The sequence below is a fragment of the Heterocephalus glaber genome, unplaced genomic scaffold (assembly GCF_053883595.1).
Source record: "Heterocephalus glaber isolate CG9 unplaced genomic scaffold, H.glaber_assembly_v1.0 deba00000768, whole genome shotgun sequence".
Classification (NCBI taxonomy): domain Eukaryota; kingdom Metazoa; phylum Chordata; class Mammalia; order Rodentia; family Bathyergidae; genus Heterocephalus; species Heterocephalus glaber.
The window spans coordinates 10,210,578-10,231,566 of NW_028258162.1; the positions used below are offsets into that span (position 1 = coordinate 10,210,578).

Consider the following 20,989-nt stretch of genomic DNA (forward strand, 5'->3'; position numbering starts at 1 on the left):
TGGAATTTTTTTTTAATATCTGTAGCATCCAAATCCTAGGACTATATCAAGCTGATTGTTTATCCAGGGATTTGGTTACAGTTCGAATGAAATGAAAACAGTGAACATCAGGTAGTGTGGAGATAGCAAAAATCACCTTGGATAAACTGCTTTTTATTGCGGAGACTTTTATTACTTCGTGCCCTGTTTTCCTCATAAAAAATGTGCTCACAGGCTAGAGCAGGGAGTGTATTTGTGAGCTTGGTTTGGAAGTGAGGACGTCTTTTTGAAGAGAGACTGGCTCAGTGAGGCTGGCCCCTGCCCTTTTGGAAGGAAGCCAGGAAGAATATTTAAAAATGTTGAAGGAGAAGGTTTCAGAGTCAGGGCAGCCAGCTGAGCCAGTTCAGAAGCAGAGCTTCACCTTTACACCCTCTTCCCGCCCCCTGCTGATGACTGAGATAGTGAAGTCAGCAGCAGAAATACCCTGGCAATTTGTGATGCAAAGTAATTACTGCCCAGGGCAATGCCAGGGGTGCAGCTGCTCATCGTAGCTTTTGGAACAAGGCGACTTGGTCCAACCCTATTTCAGCATAAAACTCCGGGGCTGGTCAAATAGCCAGCACAAGAGAAAGTCACCTGGACGAGCCACCTTCTCCTTCAGCAGCCACTGGGATTGTATCCCAAAGATTTCAGGGCCACACCCCTCTGCCCTTTGATATCCACCCACATCTTTCTTTGATCTCGCAAATATAGATGTTGGAGGAAATGGCCGTTGACCTGCTGCGTATATCCTTCTACTTGCAGGTTGCAGTCCTATGACCCGCCTGTTCTCTGGCTGGGGATTGGCTTTGCCGTGTTTCCCATGGGTGCTCATGGGGCAGTCCAGACCATAGCAGAAGGTCCCCCTCCCATCACCCTAGGGTCCTTAAGTCCCAGATCCCACCCATGGTAGACTTCTAGGTGACCATTCTTTATGCTCTTTCCAAAATGTCTCAAGCAAGCTTGTATTATTTTATATAAATTTTAGTGTAGAAGCAATTGTGTACTAATCTTTTAAGGGGAAAAAACATGTTCAAGACACACATCCCTTGCTGAGAGCATGCTTGTTCCCTGCCCTGCTGTTCCCCCATGGGCTAGCAGTCTCCTCCTGTGGGTATGATTTGCAGGACTGAGAGCCCCTCTCTGCTTTTGAGGAAATTGAGCTGGCTGCTTTCAGTTTGTGCCCTAGCAAACATACCTAACCTGTAATGCTGTTGTTCCCTCAATGAGCAGGTTTGACTTTTTTGGCGTTACCAGGCTTTCCAGGTGGGAAGAGGGTCTTAGGCATCGCCTCTGTAACCTGCTCACCGGTAAGCTGAGACCCAGGAGGCCCAGAGAGATTGGAAGGACTTGGGAAGATCATAAAATAGGGAAGTGAAAAGTGGGGCTGGAGCCCAAGCCTCCCAGCTCCAGACCAGCCGTCTGCCACGCCCAGTGCCCTGGGCTGGTTTGCGTTGGTTCTCGTCCCGTGTCTCATGTGGCTTGTTTTGTTTATAGGCTGAAGAAAGCTGTCTATTTGACATGGCCATCCAGTGCTGTAATTGAGTATAACTGGGATTTATTTACCCTCCAGAAAGCAGTTGGAGTCCCTCTCTCCTGATTATCTTACTAAAAAGGAACCAAAGGTCCTATAGTAGGACCAGTGCTCATTAACTGGAAAAGCATGGGCCCAGACCAAAAATAAAGGGATTTTGAACCAACTAGATTTAGATTATCCAGTATTTTTATGGAAGAGGAAGCCATCAAATCAACCAAAAAACAGCAGCTGCTCCAAATTATGAGCTGCTTTGAATAAAACAATATTGGGTTAACAAAGTTGTGTAGTATTACAATATTATCTTCCAAAGTCAGTCACATCACGACGGCAGATAGCTTCTACGGTCACTCTGTTTGAAGCTATACTATACTGCTGCTCAACTACTTTCAAGGTTATTCTGCACTTGGAACTAGTCAGTTAAGTGTCTTGGAAAAACAAAGTTTTAAATTTTAGTAATTGTGTAATATTGTTTCTATTGATATTTTTTAAAAACTGATAGCACAAAAAACAGGAGAGTTTAATGAATAATATTGCTTCAGTCACAAGAAGAAAAAATTCAATTTAATACTTACTTAAAGAACCTAATTGAATGAGTAATGGTATAGCTGGTGTAAGGATACAGTCAATAATGGTGAAGAGTATCTTATTAATGCATGGAATATAGAAACTGAGGCTTTGGACAAAGCCCAAGTTAGGGTATCATGGAAAGGATGAAGTAAAACTTCATTAGAAATTATACAACTGAAAAAAAACACTGAACCATTTCAAAATCCAGCCTAGGTCTTCTTTAAGAGTTCTCAGAACCTCAGCATCTTACTGCTTGGGACAGAAGAACTATTTATCCCGTCATTTTTGTGCAGCTTGTTTCATTCGTGCCTCTGAGGCCGAAGGACCTGTCCGCTGCTGGAGCAGCACTAACTCACTCCATATTCCTCAGAAGCAGACAACGTGCTTGACTCATTTGGTTGACCAACATATGTACTTGATTTTTATTCCTTTTCCTGTGATATCAAAGGTCATGCTTTGGCTTTCTCTGATTTCAGTCTTTGAAACGGCTCCTTTTCATTTGTTCTTGATAGAAGAGCTGCCAAGAAACTGAGAAATCATAATGATAGCAATAATGGGAGAAATTCAGAAGCAGTAGAGGCCTGATTCACAGTGTGCCTAAACACTGATGTACATTTTTCATGAAACAGGCCACCTCTACCACATAAGATTTATGGTCAGAACCTGCTTTGTTTAGGAAGAGCACGTAGCACTGGTCCTTGTACTTCCTTCCAGGAAAAAGGGAAACAAATACAACATTCTGTGATGTTTGACACCTTGTAGTAGTGTCTTAATTACTTTTCTCAACGCTGGAGTAAAATACCTGACACCCACAAGTGGAAGGAGGAGAGGTCTATTTTGGCTCCCAGTTTGTAGAAGTTTTGGTCCATAGTCTGCTGGCTCCAAGATAGGGCAGCATGGCAGAGGGGCATCGCAGAGGAGAAACAGCTCATGGCAGGGCAGACAGGAAGCAGGGAGGGGGAGTGGGGGGGGGGGAGATCAAGGGAGGAGGAGAGAGGGAGATACACCCACTCAGGCCATGCCCCCAACCACCTCCTCCAACCAGGCTTCACCTCCCAAATCACATTTAACTACAAACTCATCAGTGGACCAATCCACTGGTGAGAATCACACCCTCACGATCCAATCACATCCCAGAAGATCCACCTGAGTGTGCATGAGGCTTTCAGGGACATCTAGCTATAAACCATTACAAGTAACAAACAAAGGAACATTCTGGATGCAAATCCACAAAGGAGATACCCATTTTGCTTGCTTTTAAAAGCAAATCTAGGGCCGAGGATTTAGCTCAGTGGTTTTGCTGCCTGCTGCGCAAGCGCAAGGACCCGAGTTCGATCCCTGGTACCAAAAAAAAAAAAGCAAATCTAGAAATATGTTTCTTAGCAGCTGTGTAGCTGCAAAAGTAAAAGATATTTTTAAAAATATGTATCTGCTCCACTGCAGCATAATTTTCTCACCAGATATCTGCAGGGCTCAGCCCTTAATGCCTCAGAAATCTGCTGCAGATTTTCCTGTATATATTTAGACCAAGGAGCCTATTAGCTTGTGATCCACAAGACCCTCTGCATTCTCATGAAAATGAGAAATGGGGCACTGTTGGCAGGCCAAGGCTGTAATTATGTTAATCTGACCATTTTAAGACTGAATATGTTGTTTTAAAATGTTTCTGTATTTTTAGTATTCATAACAACAATCTGAAGAAATGTAGCAAAATGCTAATGTTTCTACTCAGTATCACCTTGTGATGGGAACATCGAAGGAAGTCCAGTGTGGAATTTTGATCTTTTTAATTTTGACACATAATTTCTATCAAAAGATATATGCTCATCTTCATGGGGTATCTTAAATGTAAGTTACCCAAATATGTTTTATATTTAAAATATACATACAGTGAATATATATGTGCATGCCTATCCCAGCACATGTGTTCAATAGCAAAACATATTTTCCTTTGCATTAGACCACTACTTAACTGCTTTATCATAAAAAGCCAAGAGTTAATTTTGACCAATATCACAAGTTTGTTTTTTTTAATCAAGAACTCTCCTAAAGCACCAACATCTTTGCTTGTTTGTTTAATATTTTATTTTGAGACAAGGTCTCATGACTTTCCCCAGGCTGAGTCCAAGTTTATCTTCCTGCTTCAGCCTCTCAAAGCGCTGGGATTATGAGCATGTGCCACCATGTTAGGCCAGATCTTTGTTTTTTAATATAAATGTGGGACAGGCAGAGGATGGATAACAGTTGTTTAAATTTTGAGGACATCCAAAATCTTGCTTTAAGTTAATTGGCTCAGCTGCTTCCTCGGCGACTAAAGTTTTAATTCTGGCCACAGGTAAGTAATGAAATGGATTCCCTTTTTATTATCAAAGAGACTGCTCCCCAATGACGAGATGGGAAGTCAGGCACAGTGGCACACATCTGTAATCTGAACACTCTGAGAGGCTGAGGCAGGAGGACCACAAGTCCAAGCCTAGCCTGGGTAACATAGTGCCTTGGGGGGAACCTGTTTCAAAATAACAATTAGAATTAGATAAAGTAAAAGTGTGACGTCCCTGGGTTCAGTCTCCAGTCCTGGGAGAAAATGAAAAGATGTGAGGGGAAAGAGAAGGCTCCACAGACAGAGGAGGAAGAAACCGCTATTCTCAGACGTAGAGATCTTCACAGTGTGCGTCTGCCAGGATGAAGTAAACTGGGAGTCTTCTCTACAGCCCGGCCTGGGTTCTGCATCCTCGGTTAATTTGGGAAAGGCAATGAAAAAAGCAACTTTCTAGATGTGAGGCCACGTCACGTCATATAACTGGACTTTCCTCAAGGGTGCTATCTGGGGTGCAGCACAGCACGGTGTTCTTACACTGGCTGCATTCAGACATTCGGGGTTTCCACATTTTGTGAGTCCTCCTCTTTCAAGAGGAGATTGCCTCACCCTGTTCCTCCTCCTAGGAATGTCCTCAAGTGGCGATTATGCATTTTATTCATGTCGTTCTCCCTCGGAACTTACTGGGTGAGCCGGGAATGTTCATCGGTGATGTTAATGAGAATGTGTGTCGTTCATACGTTTGTGCACATGAAGTAATGTAGTAATGATTTAGCCCGTTTGATATTCATGGCCCCAGACACATAAGTAGTAGAGATGTTCGTGGACCAACTCAGCAGAATCAGAGGCTCAGAGAAGTTCAGCCTCAGGCCCAGGGTCACAGTTGTGTGAACTTCATCAAAAAAGAGGTTCTTAGAAGAAACTAAATCTTGTGATTAACGATACCCACATTGTACTGCCTTTCTTCATTATTATAATGGGGAGATTATGATTGCTGAAGCTGATTAAACCCTCTAAACATTTGTTTTGGAAACTGCCAAGCAGGGTTACGCTTTTAATCCCAGCTACTGGGGGAGCTGAGGCAGGAGGATCTCAAGTTAAAGGCCAGCCTGAGCAACTTAGACGTCATCTCAAAATAAAAAATAAAAAGGGTTGCAGTGTGGTAGAGTACTTGACCGGTTTGCATGAGGCATGTGTTCAATCTCCAGCAGAGCAAAGAAAAAAAAGAAGGGAACTAATTTGATTGCTGCAGTATTCTGGAGGAGAGGTCATCAGAACAGAGCCAGCATCTTGCTCTCCTAATTTTAAGAAGCCCGTCTGTTTATTATTCCATATCTTCCTGTCTTCTCTATATGTCACTTCCCAAGGTCACTTTTCAGAAAAGAAGTAAGAGGAAAGATAATAGAAAGAAAAAGTTGAGGAGAGCTAGAGTTTGCAGGGCAGTAGGAGATGAAGCGCTCTCCTTCGGTTTGCCCTAGTGTTTGTTGAATTGAGCTTAATGCTTTTGTTACAAACCATGAACTTTGAAAAGCACTCCATAGCACACAAAGAACTCTTCTTCACGTGCCCACCTCATGTGGGACCAAGGATTCTTTCCTGATCTCTTGAGGTGCTCAATTTCAGGAATGCAGGGATTCAGGAAGAGGAGGAAAGGTCAGAAGTCCCGAAGTTTCCAGCTGGGGCATGGGGAGGCGGGTCTGGTATGGAGGGGATGAAGGGACTGGCCTCCTGTGGCCAGCTAAGCTGCCCCAGCTGCGGGGCGGGGCAGGGCGGGGCATGGGCAGACGGGCTGCCAAGCTCAGCCTCGGGGTATGCGCAATTCCCAAAGTGGTTGTCTTTGAGGGTGTTATTTATCCAAATAAGGCGAAAGCAGTGGTCTTACTGACCATCTCAAATTTCCAAGCCCTGCTCTCCGGCTGGCTGACTTGATATTTGAACTGAAAACACAAAGGTATTCCTTTGAAACAGAGCACTCTTGTGGGGCGGGCACATGGAAATCCTGGAGTCATTGTTTGGAGGACACCCACCCCATTTGTAGATAATGTTAATAGACTCCAGTCTGCTTCAGCCTTCTCTTAGGAGTATTGTGATAGTCATTTGAGATGGTTTTGTTCAGATAGCCCTGGACCTGATTTTGTACAAAAATAATATTCATCTTCAGTGGTCTGTGAACCCTTGCTCTTCTTTGAAGAGCAGCCAGAGACGCTCAGGCCTCCACACTCGTTTCTTGACTCTAGATTGTTCTGGCACTTCCTACATCTTGGCCCTGTTCATTTGACTTTGAATAAGACTCTTGAGGTCTTGGGGCACTCATTTCTGTAAAGCAAGGATGCTAGTATTTATCTGATCGGAACAAGCTAGGAACTAAAGGTGGTAATTCTGGGAAACATTTAGTATATAGGAATTCTCTACTAGTGTTCGTCTCTATTTTCTTCCTCTCGTGGAAGAATTGGTTGAAAATATTTACTGATAGAAAAATTCTAGGAAATTATGATTCCTACTCAAAGTTTATTAAATTCAGGAAGAGCCACCTTCCTGAATTAGGGTTTGGCCAAGGGCAGAGTGGAATGAAGATCTCAGAGTGAGCGCACAGTGAGCCTGTGTGGACATATACACACACACACCCTGGTCCTCAGGAGAGCAGTGATTATAAGTGAATGCTCCCTGGACCAACAGGGCACCATCGGCTGGGGACATACCACAGTCCATATTCTCAGGCCCTGTGAGGCTCCTAAGTGAGACACTGCATGGAAGACCGAGCAGTCTGTTTTAACAAACCTTCCCGGTGATTGCCATGCACACTAAAGCTGGAGAAATACTTCCCTGGAGTAACTTTGGGATGGTATCATAGGCTCTCTCGTCCATTGGGGCATCTGGCCTTCCTTCTTCCCTAGAATACCTAAGAAAGCAAACTCTGTCTTAGCTACTGAAACTGTACTTATAATTCATGGACTTACTTAAATCTCACCTCTTCAAAAAAGTGTTCTTCAACTAACTCAGCCAGAACACTCACATTTTTCTCTAGACTCTGAGAATATTTGTCTGTTGTCCACACTGGAGTGATTTTTGTTTTGTCTTATTTTTAATATTCATGTACATAACTTATTTTCCCTACCAGCATGTAAGCTTTCAAAGGTAGTAACTATGTCTTACAGATTGCCTTTCCTTTATCACTTTTACCTCTGGACTTACACAGATAGTGGCTACTCAGTAGATATTTCATGAACCCACAGAATCTTGTCATTGAAAGGGGCCTCAGAGAAAGTGTTCACCGGACATCTCATTTACAGGTAAAGAAACGAACTAACAACTGGGCCAACACATACGCTCCATGTTTCCCTGCTGGTCCTCTTCCCTCCTGCCAGGCTCCACTGACTGGGGAGTCTCACCTGGGGCATTCAGAGCCACGGGTCTGGTCCCAGAACTAGCAGGTGCTATTGTGCTTTGTGCCACCTAAACCCAAGGAAATTGATGGGCTTTCATGGGTGTATTTGTTTACTTTATAAACCTGGAATCTCTTGGCGTTTTTCAAACCTGATGAGAACTGGTAAAGTTCACTTTTTCCACTTGTGAGCCTACATAATTTTATAACACATAGCATCTGATTCCAGTCTTATTCATGAAAATTTTCCCAGCCCTCACACTCAGTATATCCAGGGTTCCCATGGAACTGCTGGATTTGAATGTTGCTGTCAAGAGCAGACCAAGTGACTCTTCTGAGTCCAAGATGAACTGCCACATGGGGCTGTTTGGATCTGAAACGCCATCATTGTTTTCTCTTGTTTGTTTTGAGGGGAAATTGCACTTGGTGATGTGTGGATTATTGTCCTCCAGTGTTTTCCTCTGGGGCTCTTCCCTAATACCAGCCTTTCTTCCTCTGGTGCATTGGCAAATCTTGCTCAGCTGAGGATCAAAACAGCAGAACAGTGAAGGCATCTTTTCATCAGAAGGCATCCTGTGCTGACACCTTACATTGAATGTCTGTTCTGGTATCTGGTATTAGAACCAGCACATATACTGCTGAGATCAATAAGAAGACAGAGCACAATGCAGGCAGTGGGGTAGTCACCACCTAGAAGAGTGGAGATCGCCACCCGGGGCTGCAGAAAAAGTTCCTGGTTCTAGGAAAGCTGTGAGAAAGGGAGGTCCACAGGAGCCGGACCTGCCAGGGACACTGGGTGTAAGGAGTGCGAGAGACTGCTGAGGTTACTGCAGGAACAGGAAGAGTTCAGAGATTTGAAGAGCTCCGTGGTCAACTGTGGTTCTAAATAGTAAATGCAAACTTCCAGGAAGAATGGATTCGTAAGTTTTTTATCGCCTGCCCTTCTGAGCAGTGGGATCTCTTGTACCGTCTCCGTTCAGCCCCAGGATGAGAATTCTCCCTCTGTCCAGTGTATCCAGGCTGTGTAGACCACCTGCCCAGCAGTCACTTAGCAGATATCTCAGTTGTGAATCAACTGTCAAGCGTTGCAGTATTTGTGTTAAGTTACCTTTGTTTTAATGAGTGTGGGCCACAGAGCACAAACGTAGTGATGCGAGCAGTTTGGCTATGCCAGAGGGAGGCTGTAAGGGCTTCCTTTAAGTGAAGAGGTGAAAGTTCTCAACCTAAGGAAGGAAAATAAAATCACATGCCAGAGCTAAGATCTATAAGTAATTGTTGGTAATCTCTTACTGTGACTAATTTATAAATCAAACTTGATCATAGGTATGTATATGAGATAAAAGCAGTATGTTTAGGGAGGGTTTGATACTATCCATGGTTTCAGGCATCCACTGAGGGTCTTCATTGTATCCCCAAGGTTGGGGGGCACTGTAAATGGCTATTTGGTTTTGAATTTAACACTTACCATTCATCAATGCATTTCCTATCATTTTCCCTAATGGGATTCTATATAGATTATCCTCAACTCATTTGGCAAGTTTAGATCTCTCATATTATCAACCCAAAATATATACACTTTTAATATTCTCCTGCTTTTGTGCTCACCCAAAGCTACATAGTGCTCTGTCTAACTTTCTGCACTGTCAACATAATCAACTTGGTCAGTTTCCCTCACGTGTCAAAAGATGAGCACAGGCCAAGGTGGCGGGGACCCACACCCCTGTCCGAGATGCATGCCTCTGCCAGAGGTGCAGTCCTGGGAATGATACCCAGCAGCAGAATTGGAGCCATAATGCTAAGGAATTTTAATCAGATATACCCCAGAAGTTTTAGCCAGAGGAATCTGGTGTCTGTGATGAATGATAACGTACGTACATATATACATGTGTGTTTATTCATATGCACACATGTATAACTAAGTCATGTAGTGACATCATACAGTGATAGCTATTGAGTATTATATAAGTATATGTAAAGCATAAAATATACTGACATATCTATTAGTTACATATAACTAATATATAATTAATTATATAACTAAGTAACTGATTTTCAGACAATACAGCAAAACCTAATGTAAGTCAAGAGACTACCTGGATCGTTAGCTCCCGTGCCCAGTGACAGGGCCCGGCCATTCTCCCCCTCTGCTGTGAAAATCCGGACCTGTGAGTGAAGCAAGATAGGTTTTTCCCAGGTAGAGTTCGCTGTGTTGCACACGAAAGGCCAGAAAGCAAGCGAGTCAACCCTGGGGCCCAGTGGGAAGGCGTCGCACGGATTCCGGGCAGAGCGCTCAGGGTCCTCCGAGAGGTGGCGTCTTGCAGCAGAGGGTACAGCGGCACCGGGAGCTGACGCTGGTTCCGGCTGCTCACGGTGGTACTTCTCCCCATCCGCAGTTTTCCTTTCTCAGTTTCAGTTCCCCAAGTCAATAGCGGTCTGAAATATTAAATGTTAAGTTCAAACATACAAGACAGACAGACACGTTTTAAGTAACTTTTATTGGATGCATTGTTATAGTTGTCCGATTTTATTATTCTTGCTAATCTCTTGCTGCGCCGAAATTATAAATTAAGCTTTATCATAAGCGTATAGGTAGAGGAACAAATACAGGCTATAGAAGGTCCAGTGCTATCCAGTTTCAAGCGTCCACTGTGGGGCTTGGATGAGAGGACACTGCTGTACTCATTAGCTACGTGACCTTGGGTAAGGGTTTAATCCCTGCACTTCATTTTCCAACCACTCTAATGGGTACAGTAACACCTGTCCTGTGTATTTCACTGAGTTCTGGGCCCCATGAAATAAAATCAATGCCGAAAGCATTTTGTAAACTGCAGAGTGCTAGATGATTATCAGGTTGAGAGGATACATTTAAAATTCTTTGTAGAATAAAAGGGATTATAAGTAAATAAAGCAATAGATTACATTCTGTATGCTGAGTTAAACAAACATTTCAAGAGCTGTTCTAAGACAACAAATAAAACCTAAGGCACTGAAAAGTTAGAGCAGGACAATGTAGATGATGTACCAGGGACAGAGCTAGAAAATCCTAAAAGGAAATCAACATAAAATCCTGGCATGAAAGAACCAGGTTCATCCAGGAAGTGGGTGCTAGGGCAGGAATGAGGATAAGAGAGGGAAAGGAGTCTCTGCTCCGTCTGTTGCCAGTAGTAGAAAGAAGACAGCAGTTTATAAACTGTGACCACTTTAGGAACAGAAGGAGGTTGTCCTGGCCTGCATGACACAGGAAGCCCCAAAGGAAGTTGGAGCATCTGTGGGAGAAGTACATTTTTCTTTTACCTGTCCTGAAGCTCAGCAGTTATTGATTGGGGCTTGGAAGTTAAATGATTTATTTAACATGACGTCTTTATTCTTTTCCAGACTTGAGCTCTTTCATCACCGCTGGGCACAGGCCCGTCCGCCAGGTCTGGCACAGGAGGAATCAGCCAGAGTTCCTCCTAGCAAAGTATTTGTGAAAATAGCACTCATCTTAAATATAGCCATAAGCTAACTGCTGACTGGGCCATGTCCTTCCTGACAATCCGATAGTTTTGACAACAGTCTGCCTGTCTCACGTCTGGGAGATGTCCACTTAGGATCAAATGAAACATTAATACATGAACAAGGCCTGACAAATGACCATCTTTGCAGTTTTAACAGCATAAACAAGATGAATCTGGAATGCTTCCAACACCGTAACCACTTTCCTTCACAATATTATCTTCATGTTTATAGGCACATATTGAGTTTTCTTTCAGCATACATAGTTTTTTTTAAGCCAATAAAGAAATTAATAGGAAGAGAGAATTAGGCATAAATTTCACAATACAATTGGCTTTACCAGAGCATAAAAATCATTTCCTATTAAGGTAATGCTGCATATTTACTAGCATGTCTGTTCTTAACACTACCTCAGAAGAAATAAATGGCTTCCACTTTGCTCAAAGCCTTAGTCAATGGAAGAAGAGGGGAGTGGATGGCAAGCCAGCTTATCCACCGCTGGGAAGAGTAATCTGACCAAGGCTGCAGCATCCCAAGGTGGATTGGGCTGGAGGGATCTGGAGAAATAATCAGACCAGTGTGGGGTGGCAGCGAGTGGTCGAGTGCGCTCGGACTGAGACAGGCTTGTGGTGAGCCCTTCTCCCGAGTGCGACCTACCCCAGTGAAGCCGGTCGGTCCTGTATATGGCAGGATGCTGTTCATTAGCCACTACTCCGGGGCGCCCCTCTCTCGGGGGTAAGTGTCCTGCTTACTAGAGAACATCTACCCTGTCTGATTCCCTGGCTTTCAGACTCCTGTCGGGGAATTAATTATTGCCCCAGTGATGACAGAGCCAGGCCCAGGGCTTGCAGTCAGTACCCTGGAGCATCTTGAAAGTAAAAGGAATTTCTCGGAAGGAGGCAGGAAGGAGGGACGGGAGAGGAGAGCCAGACCTGTCTCACAGGGCACCCACCGATCACACGGGGACAGGGTCCACAGAAGCCACTGCTCCCTAGGCCAGCAGACACAGATCACATGTTGACCATGGAGTGACCCACTCATTCTGCCCAACAGCCCTGAAGCGGCTCACTGCTTCTGTGTCCTGGGCACGAGACACTTCCCACACAGCCCCTGGCATAGCCAGTCCTGCTAGTAAGACAGCAGGTAAACCAGAGGCCAAGGGCATGCTTGTCAGTCCGCCTTTGTGCCATGAAAAGGACTTCGGGAGATGTGGCGGGGTGGAGTCCAGGCTGGCCCCTGGTCCCGCTTCCTGGAAAGCCCCCATGTGACTAAAGAAGCACAACTTGCCAAATGTAGACCAGATGCCTCAGGCTGATCGCTTGCTCTCCGCATAGAGCCCGGTGAGAAATAACAAACCTTGGTGATTAGATTAAAAAATCAAAACAAGGGTTTTCACATTCCTTCTCCTCTTTCCACCCTCTTAGGTAGCATCTGTTACAACCACTTCATGCAAATATTGTTTCTAATGAGTCCTGTTAGGGGGTGGATGTGTCATGTGCTCCTCGATACCCCCTCCCTTAATAACTGAGAAGCGACTTAATGGCAGTAAACAGGTTTTTTCAGAAAGCCTGCAACGCTGACTGCCCTTGGACTTGAGAGACGTCATGGGATTCTTTTGGTCAGCAAGAACAACCTCTAAAAGCCTTCAAATATCTGAAGAATGCACAGGCTGCCCGCAGGGTGGTCGTTAGGTGTGGCATGAGGCCAGCCTGGAGTCTAGTTGCTCATTCAGGATTCCCAGCTGGACAGCACTGGGTTCCACTTGGTCCCTGTGAGCTCCAAAACACAAGCATGATCCGACAGAGCCTACCTCTGAGCCAGGGAAGTGCTCCCGCCTCCCTCACCTTTCCTGCCATGCCTCGGCCACACCCGTCCTCCAGAGCTGCGGAAGCCACCTCTCAGAGACGCACCTGGTGTGGCTGTCCCCTGGAAGGGCGGGGTTGTGCTGACGGCTGCTGTGCAGGGACCTCTCTGGAGAAGCTGGGGCCAGCTCCACCCGTGTCTTGCCTGGGGCGTGGCTCTGGGCTCGCTTGCCTTTGGGACTGTCCTCTTGCAGTCCCTGTGAGCAGTGCTGTCCTTCTTTCCTCTCATCTCAGACGTGCTTTCCAGAATGACTGCAGGCTCTGCCCAGTGGCGCGCCAACTGGTGAAAGGGCTGCCACCCCGAGTTCAGCATGGTGAAACCCGCTGGTTAATTAGTAGACAGCCTCCTTCCCCGCCCTTCTGTTTCCCTCGGGTGCTGCAGACCGGGGAGAGGCTTGGGTCACCTTCACTTGCCGGTCTCCTCACTTCTGAAGCCTGGCAGCTGTTTGGGGTGGTGGTCTAGGTTTTTATAGCAGCACCCTCAGCTCAACAGAAAAGTGATCCCAGAGCTGGTCCTGGGGTAATTAACATGTTGGACTTTCTGATGGTTTCTTTCTTGGTTGCTGGTTGTTTGCTTTATTCAAGGGTCCTATTTGCCTTATGTCTATCTGGTAATGTTTCCTTTATTGCTAACCTAGTTACCTAGGCCTCTCGGAGTCCCTTCCTTCTTGGTGTGTTTTCCCAGTAAGCAGTCACCGAAGGACTGAGTCACCCCTGTGACAGCCTGTGGTTGGATGTGGGCTGAGGTTACTCAGTGACTAATTTCCAAGGGGAGGAGAAATCGGTTTATCATGGGAAGGGCTACTTCTTACCCTGGCCTCCGGCAGCTTCGCTCCTAAGACTGGGTAAAACAAAACAGTCTTTACTGGTTGTGAGCACTCAAGCTGGGGAGCATTTTAGGATCTCTGTGTGCTTTGTGATGATTTTCGTCTCTGAAGAGTAAGCCGCATGAACTATCTGCCTGTGGAACTGCGGAGTTAGATGAAGCCAGCAAACAAAGGAGTCTCGTAACCGGGAGCTGAGCCAATGTGTTTTCTCACAGCGTCAATTATTATAGGTGGTTTCCTTAAGAAAAAGTAAGTGGCTTTAATTCTTTGAGGATAAAAGCAATTCATACAAATCCTTGTTAGTTTACTCCAGTTACTCATTGTAGGGGCTGACAAAGTGGAATGTTTACAGATTAGAGACCTGGAAGGGAGGGTCTGAAGTATAATAAACTGCCCATGATAGTACCTTTCCGACAAGCATGTATCTGTGTGTCTTAAATGCCCCGCAAAGAGACATGCATACGTGAAATAATTTCCCCCAGTGATGTTAAAGAAACGTTCTTCATGCTAGAGGTGTTTTTTTTTTCCAGAAACAATTTTAAGATGTTCCTTCTTACCTTCGAGAAACTTCTGAATGAGTGATACTTGACTTGACTTACAGTGCTTTGGGAAATGAAATATAGCTGTCTAAAGATTCCTAACTTGAACTTTCGATACTGAATCTGAAGCTGCCCTAGGTATTTTCGGGCTATCTGGAGTACAGCTCTTCATACTGGCTACTTACTGAGCCTCCCTAGGTGCCGAGGGTGGAGACAGCAGCCTCTCTGTCACCTGAGGCTATGGAGATGAGGGTCCGGGAGAAATCTTCCTGTTCACCAGAAGGATGCAAACCAGCAAGACAGTCCTGGACTGAGCAGTAGTGAAGAGGGAGAGATGGAGTCCCACCAAGCAGATGGATGCGGGAGGAGGGTCTGGTGCACACACAGCTAACTGTACCTTTTCTGTGTCTGAGTTCAGGTATAACAAATAAATGTCCATGTCGAATTCGAAAAAAATAGTAGAAGGATCTTTAGTCTTGTGTTTAGGTCGTCTGTTTTTCTGGCTATGAAATGAAATTCTGTACCTGAAGATAGTAGTTCTGAAATTTTTTGAGAGGCAAGGGGCAAGGGTATAACATCCAGATACTTGAACTTACTAGGAGAAATGAGACAATTCCTAGGAAAATGAGTGGCGTCCGGCTGGTGGGAAGAGAAGGGATTCGGACATCCTTGGGTGGAGACAGAGCGAGATAGACACTTATTTGTTTCACCGTGTCAGGTTCGGGTTATTTTTCCTGGGGGTCTGACTTTGAATACTAGTGCAGGAAGAATTCAGTATGTGTTTCATGCCATGTCCTTTACTTGTTAGCTGGATACTTAAAAACAAAATGAAATAAAACCATGTAGGTGCCTCATTCTAGGAAGATAACACCTTGAGAAGAAAACTAGCCTGAAAAATGAGCATCGCGTTAAACTATGAATTATAGAATCTTACTCATCCTCTGCTTCATCCAGTCAGGCTGAGCTCTTGTAGAATCGATAAAATCCACCCCTTACTGGAATAACGAGCAGTCTCCTTCCTTCAGAGATCACACTTGGAAAAGGACTCTCTCCTCTCCTCTCTCCGTGTCTTCCCATCACATCCTAAGTGTGAGTTGCCTGTACTTGCTCCCTACCATTTAGCGCATAAACCCAAGTTATCTCATTTCAAGAGTTTGTTTTAGTTGTAGGTTTAAAAAACTCATTTTCCTAGGGCTTAATGGGATCCTCGTGTCATTCTTTTCCTGGGCTCTCTAGAGCTGAGGATAAAATTGTCATCAGGGTGCTCCTTCAAACTCCATCCTGAAAAGTCAGCCAGAGCTCGGCTGAGCAGCGTAAGAATTCTGCAGACGGCTTCCAAGTTAACTTCTGAGTCACTCAGTCAACCTCAGATTACCTGTTCTGTCGTAACTGAGCCTTGTATTCAGTTCCACAGTGGATAACTCAGTGATTTATTCAGTATGCCTGTTGGCTGATGGCTAGATTGTTTTTTGTTGTTGTTGTTTGTTTGGGGTTTTTTTGGTACCGGGAATTGAACTCCTCGGGACCTTGCACTTTCGAGGTGGTCGGTGGAAGCACTGAGCTAAATCCCCAGCCCTTAGACTGCTTTAAAGTGGACCGAGCAGGGCCGATACCAAGCGCGACCATCAGGTATATGAGCCGATTGGTTCCAGCCAGGAGCCATCCACACTGGAGTTCTACTCTGGTCGATTGGACTCATGCCACACTAGGTATTGGGGTTAATATTTTGACTATCACTCACACTCTACATGTGAACCCACAAGGCGATGCTTCAGAATTATTCTTACTTAATAGTTACATTGCTTTCTGATCACATCTACACATGCCATCCGGAAGTCTAATGAGGTTTTCTTTTCTAAGGAGGTTTTTTTAATATTTCTTTTTAGAAGTTACTGATACAATGTAATTCCTAACCATTCCTTTTCATATCACCATTTTAAAAACACTCCTGCAGGTAAGCAAGGTAGGGCTGCTGCATTAAGAGACATCTATTCAACTTTTTATTACGTTTTTCTTTCATGCATACTATTTACGCTTCTAGATAGTCCTGTGCTCCCTAGAATCTTGATGTCTCCTTTTATTCTCTTACCAGAAGGTGGAGGTTCCTGCCGAGTGTGAGTTGGAATCGTGGTTCCCCAGGTCAGGATGTTATCCGCAGATGAATAAAGAGGAAAAGGAGGACAGGGAACAGTGACAAGCTTGGTTAGAGCTGTTATTCATCCCAGTGGAGCTCTAGGCACTGGGAATCTTATCTTATTTGGAATTAGTAATAATGATGACAACTGTTCCTACCGTTTGTTGGTAGCGTCCTGGGCACTGTGTGTTGTTTTTGCACAGTGTGCGTGTGACTGCTGGGATGGATCTGTCTTGGTGTTTGTTTGGTCGATCGCTGTGTTGTGTGGCCACTTGCGTGGGGCGTTGGGTCATTTGTGCGTTGCCGGCTGAATCCCTCTGGTGCTCTGTGCTGAGGCAGATCTTCCCCTTTTATTAAGCCCTGGGTTGTGGAGGACAGAGTGGGAGAGGCATTGATGGAGGATCTCTGCTGACTTTCTGCAAAACCTGTCACGTGGTTGCTTGCGCCATTCTTGAATGAGGAGCAGCCGGGTAAATGGCTCCACAGTGACCTTGGGACCCACCACCTGCTCTGCGGTCCTGAGCACCTGAGTCATGAGGCTGCCAGGCGTGGGCTGAGGCCCCAGCGCACCTGAACCAGGCCTGGCTGCAGAGCTACCAGGTGAGGACGTGGGGGAACAGCTCCAGGGAGGCGACCCCCAAAGGTGTCATGGTCAGGTTTAGAGGAGGATAAACAGACCAGCCTTTGGGGTTGGAGCTCTAGGTGGGGGTTGGACAAGGAGCGATGGCAATGAAGGCAAATTGTGACTGTGAGTGAGGAACCAACCGGTACCCTCGGGGTCCTCAGAAACACTCGGCCTCTCAGGGAGCTGAGAGGCCAACTCAGTGGTGCTCAGGAAATGTACCCCTGAGGCCCCCATTTTGTTTCTGTTTGTGTCTTGTTTATACTTCTAATTGGTGGCTTTCAGTCTGAAGTCCATTGTGATACCTAAAACTCCCCAGTCCAGTTAAGGCTCTGCACTGCAGGATCCTCCCGGAGTAAGAGAAGGAAGCCTGGGAGACAAACAGCTCCGTGTGCCACCTGCTCACCTACAGGGAATAGACAGAACCCACCCTCCCCTTGCCAGGGACGTGGGGGCCCTCCAGAGCTGTGTGCTGGGAGAGCACCTGGCTCTAAGTAAGTGCTGGGTGACTGGTTTACTAAACCAGTGAATTCCTCTGGCAGTGATCACTTGGTGTGTATTCAAGAGACCAGGCTCTCTTTCATTCCCCACCTTGACTGGCTGCCTCTGCTTTTTCTCCTCCTCCCCCTCCCATCGTCCTCCACCGCACATCTTGGTTCCCGTCCTTTAGAGTTGCCTCCTCTCCCCTCATGCCCCGTCTCAGCTCTCCTGCAAGCATTGATGCTCTTGTCTGTCCTTCTCCTGGAATTCAGGACAGGGAATACCCTACGGCAGCACAAATGGGACTTGAAGCCAGTGCCAAGACTGCCATTTCCCTCAAAGCCACTTGGAGAACCTCAGCTTGTCTTTCCCTCTGGGGTCCTCTCCGGAATTCATTTGTATTTTTCATTCTGACGCTTGCTAAGCACATAATGTAGTTGCAAATTACAGATCCATTTCCCCTTTAACTGGATTCTTCAGTGACTGTTTCTCCTAAAGGAGAGTTGGGAGAAGACCCTGTGGGATTCTCACTTCTCCTAATCTGGGGGGAAGGACATAGCCCAGAAGTGTAGGCTCCCGGCACAAAGCCCCGCCAGGCCCCGTGCCACAGCAGGGCCAGGGCCTGAGCTTCAGGATCCCTCCTGTCATGCCTGGGTCCCTCCCTCCCCTCCCCGTCGCCCTGTGCCCTGGGACTCCGCCTGTACTCTCAGTCACCTCTGGGGGATTGTCTCCCCAGCCTCTCCGTGCAGGTTTCTCAGACTCACGGAGATTTGGTGCATGAAAGGACCCTCCCTCCAGGTTTCCCCCAGGCGTCTCCTTTGCCTCTCTGATCCTGTCCCCAGACTGGATTAGCTTAGAACGATGGAAAATCAAATTACTGTTTCCTAGGACCCGGAAGAAGTTGTAGAAAACATCATTTTAGCACCGTTGAGACATTAGACCAGGCTTATCCAGTGTTTTGGAGAAGCTATGACCTCAGAATTTGAACTACTGCATTGTTTTGTTCTCAGACCCAGCAGCATTGAGCTCTACATTGGGCATGTGCATTGCCTGTGGTTGCCGGAACAAATCACTGTGAACTGAGTTTCGGGGCTGCGGGTGAGGTTGGGTTCGTCTATCACCATTACCCCCCCAAAAAAAAACTGGCTTAAAACACCACAAAATTATTGAATTTATTATCTCATAGGAGTCAGACTTGCAGAATGAGTCTCCCGGGCCAGTATGAACCTGTCAGCAGGCAGGTACTCTCTCTGGAGCCCCATGTCTTTACCCTTTACAGCGTCTAGACCCTTCCTGCCCTCATCCGGCCGTCCAGGAGGCCAGCAGCCTGGCACCTCCAGCCCCTCTGTCTCTCTGGTCTGCTTCCGTGGTTGCTCCTGCCCCTCTGACTCTGAGGAGGTGTGACTGGGTCCCAGCCTATTTCCGCATCCTTGACGTGACCGCGACGGAAGAGTCCCTTCTGCCCAGGGAGGGCAGGGTCACGGGCTGCAGGACTGAGGGCCTGGGCATCTCGCAGGAGAGGGGCAGTGTCCGGACCCCCAGGAACGGGAGCGGCACTGCCCCTGTGAGACTTCTCTGCAGCCGGGCGTGTGCAGCAGGCCTCCTAACCCCGTGCTTCGTTTCCAGATGCAGAGGGAGATTGTCTACGCACGAGGGGACGGCCCTGGCAGCCCTCGACCTGGCGCCCCAGCTCCTCCCCACGCCCTTCCGCATTCCCCACCGCCCACTCCCGGGCCCCACTCCATGCCTCCGTCCCCGTCCAGGATTCCGTATGGGGGCGCCCGCCCCATGGTGGTCCCCGGCAACGCCACCATCCCCAGGGACAGACTCTCCAGCCTGCCCGTCTCCAGATCCATCTCCCCCAGTCCAAGCGCCATCTTGGAAAGAAGAGACGTCAAGCCGGACGAGGACCTGAGTGGCAAAACCCTGGCGATGTACAGGAACGAGGCTCTCTATGCGGATCCTTACCTGTACCACGAGGGCCGCATGAGCATAGCCTCGTCCCACGGCGGGCACCCCCTGGACGTCCCCGATCACATCATCGCTTATCACCGCACGGCCATCCGCTCCGCCAGCGCCTATTGCAACCCCTCTTTGCAAGCAGAAATGCACATGGAGCAGTCGCTGTACAGACAGAAATCAAGGAAGTATCCCGAAAGCCACTTGCCCACTCTGGGCTCCAAAACACCCCCTGCGTCTCCTCACCGCGTGGGCGACCTGCGAATGCTGGACCTGCACCCCCATCCCAATGCCCACGGGGCCCCCCACACCCTGCAGCCCGACCGCACCTCGCCCGGCCGCCAGTCCTTCAGAAAGGAGCCGGGCACCCTGGTGTACATCGAGAAGCCGCGGAGCACTCCGGGGATGGCTGGCCTCGTGGACCTGGGCCCTCCTCTAGTGGAGAAGCAAGTTTTTGCGTACAGCACTGCTACGATCCCCAAAGACAGAGAGACCAGGTAAGGCGCGGGACAGGGCTGTCCCAGGGCGGCCTGTGCCCAGCTCCGGCCTCTGCCCGGGCGCGGCTGCAGAGGGCGCCCCTGCTGGGAAGAGTGTCCGAAGGGGGGCTGCGGGAGGTACAGCGGTAGGCAGCCAGCCAGCCCGCCAGGGGTCGGACAGGCGCCCGCCCGTGAGACGGCTCCTGTGGGCGCTGGGCGGGGCCCGAGAGCGGTGTCCTTGACGTAACCGAATCGTTCGGAAGGAAACTGTGACGAACAGAGTCTTTGGACACGCAGACCAGAGCGCGTGGTGACTGACCTGGCCCCCAAGGTGAGGAGTGAGCGGTTTAACTGTCGGGGTCGAAATTTCTGGTTTTGCCTGTAGAATGCAGTTCTGCTTTCTCTTCTGGGTGGGGAGATGGAAAGAAAGCAGCAGGGCCTGAGTTCGCGGATGATAAAGTGAATTGGCGTGAACAGAGGATGGGTCCAATGGGATCCTCTCTCGGCAGTGCTGCTGAAGTCAGCAAAAATTTTCTGGTAATCAAGACACTGTGTGTTTAAATCTCTCTCTCTCTCTCTCTCTCTCTCTCTCTCTCTCTCTCTCTCTCTCTCTATATATATATATACATATATATATACATATATATATATTTAAACTGTCAGTCCTGAACCTTCCTTCTGTATTTTGAAAACACTCCAGAATTTATAAAGTAATAACAAAAAGCAAAATTGATAGAAGGAATTTCTCTACCCTGAGTTGGTTAAAAGGAAATC

At 47.1% G+C, this 20,989-nt stretch overlaps 1 protein-coding gene and 1 long non-coding RNA gene across 33 annotated transcripts in view; one reads left to right on the forward strand and one right to left on the reverse strand.

Moving 5' to 3' along the window:
• Kiaa1217 (KIAA1217 ortholog) overlaps positions 1-20,989 on the forward strand; it is a 744,735-nt gene that overhangs the window by 664,039 nt on the left and 59,707 nt on the right. For 28 of the 31 annotated variants that reach the window (XM_087207135.1, XM_087207139.1, XM_087207140.1 and 25 more), the window contains one exon: positions 19,407-20,236. In XM_087207135.1, the coding sequence (XP_087063261.1) occupies positions 19,407-20,236 (830 nt within the window). Of the gene's footprint in view, positions 1-14,066; positions 14,255-17,034; positions 17,279-19,406; positions 20,237-20,989 lie in introns of those variants that run through there. The other 3 variants (XM_087207141.1, XM_013077829.3, XM_087207142.1) reach the window with 3 other exon arrangements.
• On the reverse strand, positions 232-19,903 carry LOC147829089 (uncharacterized). Of its 2 annotated transcripts, none has more exons than XR_015449610.1 (5): positions 19,749-19,903; positions 16,837-17,038; positions 13,227-14,243; positions 9,915-10,254; positions 232-9,044 (listed from the first exon to the last, which is right to left on the reverse strand). It is a non-coding gene; the product is annotated as an uncharacterized LOC147829089 (long non-coding RNA). The 2 variants fall into 2 exon arrangements; XR_015449611.1 differs by having other exon boundaries at positions 13,127-14,243.